Source organism: Cebus imitator, unplaced genomic scaffold, assembly GCF_001604975.1.
Source record: "Cebus imitator isolate Cc_AM_T3 unplaced genomic scaffold, Cebus_imitator-1.0 Scaffold562, whole genome shotgun sequence".
In the NCBI taxonomy this organism is placed as follows: domain Eukaryota; kingdom Metazoa; phylum Chordata; class Mammalia; order Primates; family Cebidae; genus Cebus; species Cebus imitator.
The window spans coordinates 1,047,225-1,059,516 of NW_016107877.1; the positions used below are offsets into that span (position 1 = coordinate 1,047,225).

General features: G+C 40.8%; 1 protein-coding gene across 7 annotated transcripts in view; it reads right to left on the bottom strand.

Moving 5' to 3' along the window:
• The window catches only part of GRIP1 (glutamate receptor interacting protein 1), a 180,299-nt gene that overhangs the window by 55,826 nt on the left and 112,181 nt on the right, over window positions 1-12,292 (bottom strand). For all 7 annotated transcript variants that reach the window (XM_037733987.1, XM_017515844.2, XM_037733989.1 and 4 more), the window contains one exon: window positions 511-656. In XM_037733987.1, the coding sequence (XP_037589915.1) occupies window positions 511-656 (146 nt within the window). The remainder of the gene's footprint in view (window positions 1-510; window positions 657-12,292) is intronic.

A 12,292-nucleotide genomic window follows, 5' to 3' on the forward strand; every position in this document is an offset into this window, starting at 1 on the left:
TGTCTATAAGAGTACTATTTACAATAATGAAACAATTGGAAGCAATACAGTGATTTAAGAAGAGAAAAAGGTAAATCACAGTCAATAAAAATTATGAATATTAAGTGTTTATAAAATGATCAAATGTTTATAATGTAAAATTAGGCAAAAAATGCAGCATCTGCTTGGTTATAGTTATGCCATATGAATGTCAACAAAAACTAGAAAACTACTAGTTTCATTGTATTAGGGTGGTATTGAGTGATGATTTACATTTCATCTTTAAAAATTATATTTATGCAATTATAATGTTTTCTATAATGAAAATATCTTCATGATATCATTTGCAAGCACCATTATTTAAAATTCATACTACACTCTCAACACAAAATTTAAAGGCCCTTTTAACTGTGAAACACGGCTGCCATGTCACTAGCCAGCTGCTGCATGTAAAACATCAAGATCTAGTATCTTTGGAGACAGTTGGGCAGTTTCAAAAAAATCAGTTTTAACTAAGGATGCTCTCAATACCTGAATTATCTTCATCTTTGCGGATTTTGAGCTTCACCAGGTCTTCACATTGCTGGAGGATCTGAACTGCATCTTCCATGGAACAGCTGTCCAGCCGGATGTTATCTATCGCGAGTAATTTATCCCCAAGTTCCAGGGTCCCAGTTCTGTTAGTGAATGCACAGTAACACATGACTAATGATGAGCACTTAACTAGGCCATTTAAAGAGGCATTAAGCATAGTGTAGCATTATGGTAGTCTTTAGAGGGAAAGAGGTTCAACTGTTTTTAAATTGTACTTTATTGATAACTCCCTCCCCTTTTCTAGTCTTATTTGGGTTGCTTGCCATGACATTAAATTGCAGAGTATGAAAAAATTTTTTCTTATGCTTTTTTCAATTAAACCAGGACATATATAAGTGTCAATCAGAAAGCATACAATTCCCAGGAAGGGAGGTAATGGGCTAGGGTCTGCATAGACCCGGCTATCCTTAGGTTTTTCCATATTGTTGTATCACTTTTGATCCTTGTTGGTCTAGGTATTAGGAGAGTACTGAGAGACGGAGGGAAGACAAGGTGTAACAGAGTTAGTGGGAGCCTAAGGATTGAACCTCTGCTATTTGCACCTGGAAACTCACTGTGGCTGGTGTAGCAAGAAAATGCATAGGTGAATCCATAGCTTCTTATTTGGAAACTGGCCAGTGAGACTCTAAAACTGGCTGTGGAAGAGGGTAGGTCTATTGAAAGCTTTTAGGGTCCATAATGAAATAAAAAAAATAATGTGAATGTAGTATGTATATGTTTTTACGTGCATTATTGTCTATATATGCATATTTGTAAGAACTGCCTTTTATGCATTACGTCTGTGATAGAGACTGCTAATTGTTTCCCAGCATCCATTCTCCCTTCCCATCATTCAAGTTACCCTCTAAAAATGCATGCCCCAGACTCTCTGGGCACCCTCCCTGCCCCTGTCTATAGCTAGAAAATGGTAACAGGAGGCAGGCAGAACAAGGTGGCCGAATAGAAGCCTCCACTGATCGTCCTCCCTGTAGGAACACCACAATTAGCAACTACCCACACAAAAAAGCACTTTCATAAAAATCAAAAATCAGGTGAGCAATTACAGTAGCTGTTTTTCACTTTATATCACTGAAAGAGGCGCTGAAGAGGGTAAGAAAGTCTTGAATTGATGATGTCTGCCCCTCCCCATCCCTTCTGCAGCAGTCACTTGGCATGGAGAGAAAAGCTGTGCACTTGTGGGAGGGAGAGCATAGTGATGGAGAGACTTTGCACTGAAAATCAGTGCCACCCTATCACAGTGGAAAGTAACACTGGGCAGAAGTCAGCTGGTACCCACGAAGGGAAGATTTACATCAGCCCCAGGCAGAGGGAATCACCCATTCTGGTGGTCAGAGTGTGAGTTCCAGCAAGCCTCACTGCTGCAGGCTAAAGTGTTCTTGGGTACTAAAAACACTCAAAAGACAGTTTAAAGCCACAGGGACTGCAATTCCTGGACAAGTCCTGATGCTGTGCTGAGCTCAGACCAGTAGACTTGAGGGGGCATGTGACCTTTGTGCATGGGTTGGGTGAGTGGGTGCCAGTAGACGTGGGGGGCATATGACCTTTATGCATGGGGTGAATGAGTGAGTGCTTGCAATAGCCCTCCACTAGCCCTAGGCAGTACAGCTCACAACTCCCAGAGAGATTCCTTCACTCTACCTGAGTAGAGGAGAAGGGAGAGTAAAGAAGACTTTGTCTTGGGAGGATGTAAGTGTCCAGGAATTTATCCATTTCTTCTAGATTTTCTGGTTTATTTGCATAGAGGTGTTTATAGTATCCTCTGATTGTAGTTTATATTTCTGTGGGATTGGTAGTGATATAACCAGGAAGAAGTCAAATTCTGAATAGATCAATAACAAGGTCTGAAATTGAGGCAGCAATTAATAGCCTACCAACCAAAAAAAGTCCAGGACCAGAGGGGTTCACAGACAAATTCTGCCAGAGGCACAAACAGGAGCTGGTACCATTACTTCTGAAAATACTCAAAACAATAGAAAAATAGGGAATCCTCCCTAACTCATTTTACGAGGCCAACATCATCCTGATGCCAAAACCTGGCAGAGACGCAACTAAAAAAGAAAATTTCAGGCCAATATCCCTGATGAACACTGATGTGAAAATCCTCAGTAAGATATTTGCAAACTGAATCCAACAGCACATCAAAAAGCTTATCCATCACGATCAAGTTGGCTTCATCCCTGGGATGCAAGGCTGGCTCAACATATGCAAATCAATAAATGTAATTCTATTACATAAACAGAACCAAACACAAAAACCACATGATTATCTCAATAGATGCAGAGAAGGCCTTCGACAAAATTCAACAGCCCTTCATGCTAAAAATTCTCAGTAAACTAGGTATTAATGGAACATATCTCAAAATAATAAGAGCTCTTTATGACAAACCCACAGCCAATATCATATTGAATGGGCAAGTCCTGGAAGCATTCCCTTTGAAAACCAGCAAACACAAGGGAGCCCTCTCTCACCACTCCTACTCAACATAGTGTTAGAAGTTCTGTCCAGAGAAATCAGGCAAGAAAAAGAAATAAAGTGTATTCAATTAGGAAAAGAAGAAGTCAAATTGTCTCTATTTGCAGATGACATAATTGTATATTTAGAAGATCTGATCGTTTCAGCCTAAAATTTCCCTAAGCTGATAAGCAACTTTAGCAAAGTCTCAGGATACAATATCAATGTGCAAAAATCAAAAGCATGTCTATACACCAATAACAGACAAACGAAGAGTTCAATTCATGAGTGAACTCCCATTCACAATTGCTACAAAGAGAATAAAATACCTAGGAATACAACAAACAAGGGATGTGAAGGGCCTCTTCAAGGAAAACTATAAACCACTGCTCAAGGAAATAAGAGAAGACATAAAAAAATAATAAAAATTCCATGCTCATGGTTAGGAAGAATCAATATCATGAAAATGGCCATACTGCCCAAAGTAATTTATAGATTCAATGCTATCCCCATCAAGCTACCATTGACTTTATTCACAGAATTGAAAAAAACCAACTTAAATTTCGTATGGAACCAAAAAGAGCTCACATAGCCAAGACAATCCTAAGCAAAAAAAGAAAAAAGAAAGCTGGAGGCATCATGCTACCCTACCTGACTTCAAACTATACTACAAGGCTACAGTAATCCAAACAGCATGGTATTGGTATCAAAACAGAGATATAGATGAATGGAACATATCAGAGGCCACAGAAATAAGACCACACATCTACAACCATCTGATCTTTGACAAACCTGACAAAAACAAGCAATGGGGAAAGGATTCCCTATTTAATAAATGGTGTTGGGAAAACTGGCTAGTCATATGCAGAGAGCTGAAACTGGATCCCTTTCTTACATCATATACAAAAACTAACTCAGGATGGATTAAAGATTTAAACGTAAGACCTAAAACCAGAAAAACCTTAGAGGAAAACCTACAACATTCAGGCATAGGTATGGGCAAGGACTCATGACTAAAACACCAAAAGCAATGGCAACAAAAACCAAAATAGACAAATGGGCTCTAATTAAACTAAAGAGCTTCTCTGCAGCAAAAGAAACTATCACTGGAGTGAACAGGCAACCTCCAGAATGGGAGAAAATTTTTGCAATCTACCCATCTGACGAAGGGTTAATAACCAGAATCTACAAAAAACTTGAACAAATTTACAAGAAACAAACAACCCCATCAAAAAGTGGGTGAAGGATATGAACAGACACTTCTCAAAAGGAGACATTTATGCAGCTAACAAACATGAAAAAAAGCTCATCATCACTGGCCATCAGAGAAATGCAAAACAAGACCATAATGAGATATCACCTCATGCTAGTTAGAATGCCGATCATTAAAAAATAAAGAGACAACAGATGCTGGAGAGGATGTGGAGAAATAGGAATGCTTTTACACTGTTGGTGGGAGTGTAAATTAGTTCAACCACTGTGGAAGACAGTGTGGCGATTCCTCAAGGATCTAGAACTAGAAATACCATTTGATCCAGCAATCCCATTGCTGGGTATATACCCAAAGGATCATAAATCATTCTATTAAAAAGACACATGCACACATACGTTTATTGCAGCACTGTTCACAATAGCAAAGACTTGGAACCAACCCAAATGCCCATCAGTGATATACTGGATAAAGAAGGTATGGCACATATATACCATGGAATACTATGCAGCCATAAAAAAGGTGAGTTTGTCCTTTGCAGGGACATGGACGAAGCTAGAAATCATCATTCTTAGCAAAGTAACACAAGAACAGAAAACCAAACATCACATGTTCCCACTCATAAGTGGGAGTTGAACAATGATAATATATGGTCACAGGGAGGGAAACATCACACACCAGGGCTTGTGTGTGTGAGGTGGGGGGATAGAGGAGGGATAGAATTAGGAGAAATACCTAATGTAGATGATGGGTTGATGGATGCAGCAAACCATCATGGCATGTGTATGAGTATGTAACAAACCTGCACGTTCTGCACATGTACCCCGGAACTTAAGGTATAATTAAAAAAAAATAAAAAAAGAAAGAAGACTTTATTTTTCAAAACTTGGAATCCAGCTCAGCCACAGTATGACAGGGCACCGGGCAGAGTCCTAAGGCCCCCTTTCAAGGCCTTAGCTCCCAAACAAAATTTCTAGACACACCCAGGGCCAGAAAGGAAACCTGCTGCCTTGAAGGGAAGGACCCATTCCTGGCAGCATTCATCACCTGCTGACTAAATATCCCTTGGAACCTGAATAATCAGCAGCATGGCTGGGCACGGTGGCTGGTGGCTTATGCTTGTAATCCCAGTATTTCAGGAGGCTAAAGTGGGTGGATCACTTGAGACCAGGAGTTCAAGACCAGCCTGGCCAACATGGTGAATCTCCATGGTGAAACTCCATCTCTACTAAAAATATAAAAATTAGCCAGGAGTGGTGGCACATGCCTATAGTCTCAGCTATTTGGGAAGCTGAGGTAGGAAAATCACTTAAACCTAGGCAGTGGAGGTTGCAGTAGGCTGAGATCACACCACTGCACTCCATCCTGGGCAACAGAGTGAGACTGTGTCTCAAAAATAAATAAAATAAAATAAAATAAAATAAAATAAAATAAAATAATCAGCAGCAGTAGCCAGGTAGTACTTGCTGTGGGCCTTAGGTGAGACTCTGAGGTGTGCTGGCTTCAGGTGTGCCCCAGCACATTCCCAGCTGTGTTGGCTATGGGGAGAGACTTTCCGCTTGAGAAAAACAGAGGAAATAGTACAAAGTGCTTTATCTTGCAGCTTAGGTACCAGCTCTGCAGTGAGGTAGAGCACCAAGTGGGTTCTTGAGGTCCCTGATTCTAGGCCTTGGCTCTTGGACATTTGCGGACCTGCTCTAGGACAGAGGGGAGCCCACTGCCTTGAAAGAAGAGTCCCAGCCCTGGCAGCATTTGCCGCACGCTGACTGAAGAGCCTTTGGGTCTTGAGTGAACATTGACAGTAGCCAGGCAGTACTTGCCATGGGCCTGGAGCAGTGGTGGCCAAGGGGAGAGACTTATTTCTTTGTGGAAAGGGGAGGGAAGGATGGGAAGGACTTCATCTTGTGGCCTGGGTGCCAGCTCAGCTACAGTAGAACAGGTGGATTCCTAAGGCATTTGACTCCAGGACCAGGCTCCTGGATGGCACCTCTAGACCTGCAAGGGGCCGGGGGAGCTCACTGCCCTGGAAAGGATAGTATCCTGGCTGGCTTTGCCACCTGATGATTGTAAAGCTCTTGGTCCTTGAGTGAACATGGCCTAGTGGTAGCCAGATAAGCATTTACCACCAGATTTAGTTGAGACTCAGTGCCATGTTGGCTTCAGGTCTGACCCAGCATAGTCCCAGTGGTGATGACCACAGGGGTGCTTGTGTCACCCTCTCACTCCTCAGCTTCAAGCAGCTCATCACAGAGAGAAAGAGACTACATTTAAATGGAATAAAGGGAAGAGAACAAGAGTCTCTCTGCCTGGTAAGCCAGATAATTCTGGATCTTACCCAAGACCAAGGGAGTATTTTTGAGTCTGCAAGAACCATAGTGTTACTGGGCTTGGGGTACCCCCTAATGGAGATGCAGGTGAAGTGACCAAAAACTTAACATCATAACACCCATCCCTTCGAATACTTGGAAAGTCTTCCCAAGAAGAACAGGTACAAACAAGCCCAGACTGCAAAGACTCTAATAAATACTTAACTCTTCAATTCTCAGACACAAACAAACATCCACGAGCATCAGGACCATCCAGGAAAACACAACCTCACCAAGTGAACTAAATAAGGCACCAAAGATCAATCCCAGAGAAAGAGATATGTGCCCTTTCATACAGAGAATTCAAAATAACTGTTTTGAGGAAACAGTGAAGTTTTGAGTCTGTGATAATACAGATAATAAATTTAGAATCCTATCAGATAAGTTCAACAAAGAGATTGAAATAATTAAAAAGAATTCAGCAGAAATTCTGGAGTTGAAAAATGCAATTGACATACTGAAAAAATGCATCAGAGTCTCTATTTTTTTTTTTTTTTTTTTTTTTTTTTTTTGAGACATAGTCCCACTTTGTCACCCAGGCTGAGTGCATTGGCACGATCTCAGCTCACTGCAACCTCCGCCTCCTGGGTTCAAGCAATTCTCCTGCCTCAGTCTCCTGAGTAGCTGGGATTACAGGTGCATGCCACCACACCCAGATAATTTTTTTGTATTTTTAGTAGAGATGGGTTTCACCATATTGGCCAGGCTGGTCTCAAACGTCTGACCTCGTGACTACCCCACCTTGGCCTCACACAGTGCGGGATTATAGGGATGAGTCATTGGCCAGAGTCTCTTAACAACAGAATTGAACAAGAAGAAGAAAGAATTAGTAAGCTTGAAGACAGGATATTTGAAAATATACAGCCAGAGAAGATGAGAGAAAAAAGAATTACCAAAAAAAACTGGGCTGGGCGTTGTGGCTCATGTCTGTAATCTCAGCACTTTGGGAGGCTGAGGTGGGTAGATCTCCTGAGGTCAGGAGTTCGAGACCAGCCCGGCCAACATGGTGAAACCCCGTCTATACTAAAAGTATGAAAAAATTAGTTGGACGTGGTGGCGTGTGCCTGTAATCCTAGCTACTTGGGAGGCTGAGGCAGAATTGCTTGAACCGAGAAGCCAAGTTCACACCACTGCACCCAGCCTGGGCATCAGAGTGAGACTCTGTCTCAAAACAAACAAACAAAAAACAATGAAGCACACCTACAAGATCTAAAAAATAGCCTCACAAGGGCAAAACTAAGAGTTACAGGTTTTAAAGACGAAGTAGAGAGAGAGAGGTAGGGCTAGAAATTTTATTCAAAGGGATAATAACAGACAACTTCCCAAACTTAGAGAAAAATAACAATATTCAATTATAAGAAACTTACAGACCACCTGAAGGAATTTCAGCAACTACAACCAGGGTTTTACAGACAGAACTCTGATCTTCTTGGGATGGAGCCCCTTGTGGGAAGGGGTACCGCAGTCTCTCTGGTTCAGTTGACTCAGCCTTTCCTGTCTGCTGACTCTGGAGTCTGGGCGGTCTGGATGAGGGTGGTTCCCCAAAGTACAGTGCACCTGCATTGTCAAGGGGCAGCCAGACTGCTTCTTTAACCAGGTTACCGATACCATTCCTCCTGACTGGGTGCGACCTGCCAACAGGGGTCTCCAGGTCTCCGGGTTGGCATCAGGTCAGTGTCCCCCTGGGACAGAGCTCCTAGAGGAAAAGGCAGCCTTCCATCTTTGCTGTTTTGCAGCCTTTGTTGGTAATACATCCAAGTACAGAAGGGACCCGGGCTGGGGGTCTGGAGTGGACCCCCAGCAAAACACAACAGCGCTACAGAAGGGGGGCCTGACTGTTAAAAGAAAAAGAAGCAGAAAGCAACAACAGTAACATCATCAACAAAAAGATCCCACAAAAACCCGTTACAGGCATATACCTCAAAGATTGGAGGTAGATAAGCCCACAAAGCTGAGAAAGAATCAACAGGAAACTTCTGAACACTCAAAAAGCCAGAGTGCCTCTTCTCCTCTGAATAACTACAACACTTCTTCAGCAAGGGCACAGAACTGGGCAGGGGCTGACAGGGCTGAATTGGCAGAAGCAGGCTTCAGAAGGTGGGTAATAATGAACTTCGCTGAACTAAAGGAGCATGTTCTAACCCAATGCAAAGAAGCTAAGAATCATAATAAAATATTACAGGAGCTGATAACCAGAATAGTCAGTTTAGTGAGAACATAAACAACCTGATAGAGCTGGAAAACACAACATGATAACTTCACAATGCAATCACAAGTATCCATAGCCAAACAGACTAAGTGGAACAAAGAATCTCAGAGTTGAAGACTATCTTTCTGAAATAGGCAGATAAGAATACAGAAAAAAAATGGAAAAAGAATGAATAAAACCTCTAAGAACTATGGGACTATGTAGAAAGACCAAATCTATGACTGATTGGATGGAGTACCTGAAGGAGACAGGGAGAACGGAACCAAGATGGAAAACATACTTCAGAACATAATCCAGGAGAACTTTCCAAGCCTAGCAAGATAGGCCAACATTCAAATTTAGGAAATCCAGAGAATTGGATTCAAATTTAGGAAATCCAGTAAAATACTACAGGAGAGGATCAACCCCAAGGCACATAATCATTGGATTTTCCAAGGTCAAAATGAAAGAAAAAACGTTAGGTATAGCCAGAAAGAAAAGCCAGGTTGCCTACAAACGGAAGCCCATCAGACTAACAGCAAACTTCTCAGCAGAAACTCTACACACCAGAAGAGATTGTGGGCCAATATTCAACATTCTTAAAGAAAACGATTTCCAACCCAGAATTTCATATCTGGCCAAACTAAACTTCATAAGCAAAGGAGAAATAAGATCCTTTTCAGACAAGTGAATTCTGAGGGAATTCACCACCACCACCAGGCCTACCTTGCACTAAATATGGAAAGGAAAAACCATTACCAGTCACTACAAAAACACTGAAATACACAGACCAGTGACACTATGAAGCAGCCAAATAAGCAAGTTTGCAAAATAACCAGCTAGCATCCTGATGACAGAATTAAATTAACACATGACAACACTAACCTTAAATGTAAACAGGCTAAATGTCCAAGTTATAAGACACAGGATAGCAAACCAGATAAAAAGAGAGAGTCAAGACCAATTGGTATGTTGTCTTTAAGATACCTTAAAGTGATAGAGGAAAATATACCAAGCAATAAAAAACTGCAAAAGCACGGCTTGTACTCCTAGTTTCTGATAAAACAGACTTTAAACCAACAAAGATTAAAAAAAAAAGTTTCAATTCAACAAGAAGGGCTAACTATCCTAAATATATATGCACCCAAAAAAGAAGCACTTAGATTTATACAGCAAGTTCTTAGAGAACTACAAAGAGACTTACACTCCCACACAGTGATAGTGGGAGATTGTAACACCCCACTGACAATATTAGACAGATCACTGAGACAGACAATTAACAAAGCTCTTCAGGACCTGAACTCAGCTCTGGATCAAACGGACCTGACAGATATCTACAGAACTCTCCACCCTCAAACAATAGAACATACATTCTTCTCATTGCCACATGACACTTACTCTAAAATTGGTCACATAATTGGAAGTAAAACATTCCTCAGCAAATGTAAAATAACTGAAATCATAACAGTCTCTCAGACCACAGCATAATCAAATTAAGCTCAAGATTAAGAAATTCACTCTAAACCACACTACTACTTGGAAACTGAACAACCTGCTCCTGAATGACTCTTGGGTGAATAATAAAATTAAGGCAGAAGTCAAGAAGTTCTTTGAAACTAATGAGAACAAAGAGACCAATAATGAGTTCTGAAATTGAGACAGTAATAAATAAGCTAACAAAAAAAAAAAAAAAAAATCCAAGGACCACATGGATTTACAGCTGAATTCTACCAGAGGTACAAAGAGGAGCTGATACTATTTCTTCTGAAACTATTCCAAACAATTGAAAAGGAGGGACTTATACCTAACTTTTTGTGAGGTCAGTATCATCTTGATATCAAAACCTGGCAGAGATATACGACAACAAGAAAAAATGTTGGGCTAATATCCTTGATAAATGTGGATGCAAAAATCCTCAATAAAATACTGGCAAACTGAATCCAGCAGCTCATCAATATGTTTATCCACCATGATTGAGTTGGTTTCATCCCTATGATGCAAGAATGGTTCAACATATAGATAAATCAATAAATGTGATTCATTACATAAATAGAACTAAAGATAAAAACCACATAATTATCTCAAGAGATGCAGAAATGGCCTTCAATAAAATTCAACATCCCCTCATTTAAAAACTCTCAATAATCTAGGCGTTGAAGGAACATACCTCAAGATAATAAGAGCCATATATGACAAACCCACAGCCAATATCATACGGAATGGGCAAAAGCTGGAAGCATTCACCTTGAAAACTGACACAAAACAAGGATGCCCTCTCACCACTCCTATTCAACCTTATATACTGGAAGTTCTGACCAGGGCAATCAGGCAAGATAAATAATAATAAAGGAGGCCGGGCGTGGTGGATCACACCTGTAATCCCAGCACTTTGGGAGGCTGAGGCAGGCGGATCACGAGGTCAAGAGATCGAGACCATCCTGGCCAACATGTTGAAACCCCGTCTCCACTAAAAATACAAAAAAATTAGCTGGGCGTGGTGGTGTGCACCTGTAGTCCCAGCTACTGGGGAGGCTGAGGCAGGAGAATTGCTTGAACCTGGCAGGCGGAGGTTGCAGTGAGCCGAGGTCACGCCACTGCAGTCCAGCCTGGCGCCTGGTGATGGAGTGAGACTCTGTCTCAAATAATAATAATAATAATAATAATAATAAAGGATATTCAAATTGGAAGAGAGAAAATCAAATTGTTTTTGCAGATGACATGATCTTATATCTAGAAAACCCCACTGTATCAGCCCAAAAGCTTCTTAAGCTGATAAGCAACTTTAGCAAAGTCTCAGCATGCAAGACCAACATGCAAAAATCACTAGCATTCTCATACACCAACAACAGGCAAGCGGAGAGCCAAATAATCAATGAACTCCCATTCACAACTGCTACAAAGAGAATAAAATACCTAGGAATACAGCTAATAAGGGAAGTGAAGAACCTCTACAGGGAGAACTACAAACCACTGCTCAAAGAAATCAGAGAGGACACAAACAAATTGAAACACATTCCATGCTAATGGATAGAAAGAATCAATCTCATGAAAATGACCATATTGCCTAAAGCAATTTATATATACAATGCCATGCCCAATAAACTACCACTGTCATTTCTCTCAGAATTAGGAACAAAAACTATTTCAAAATTCATAGGGAATCAAAAAAGAGCCCATATAGCCAAATCAATCCGAAGCTACAAGAACAAAGCTTGAGACATCATGCTACCCAAATTCAAACTATACTATGACCCTACAGTAACCAAAAGAGCATGGTGCTGGTACAAAAACAGACATATAGACCAAAGAACAGAATACACAACTCAGAAATAAGACCACACACCCATAACCATCTGATCATCAACAAACCTGACAAAAACAAGCAATGAGAAAAGGATTAATAAATGGCACTGGGAGAAGTGGCTAACCATATGCAGAAAATTTAAACTGGACCGCTTCCTTACACCGTATAAAAAATAAAATAAATATAAACAAAATCAAAAT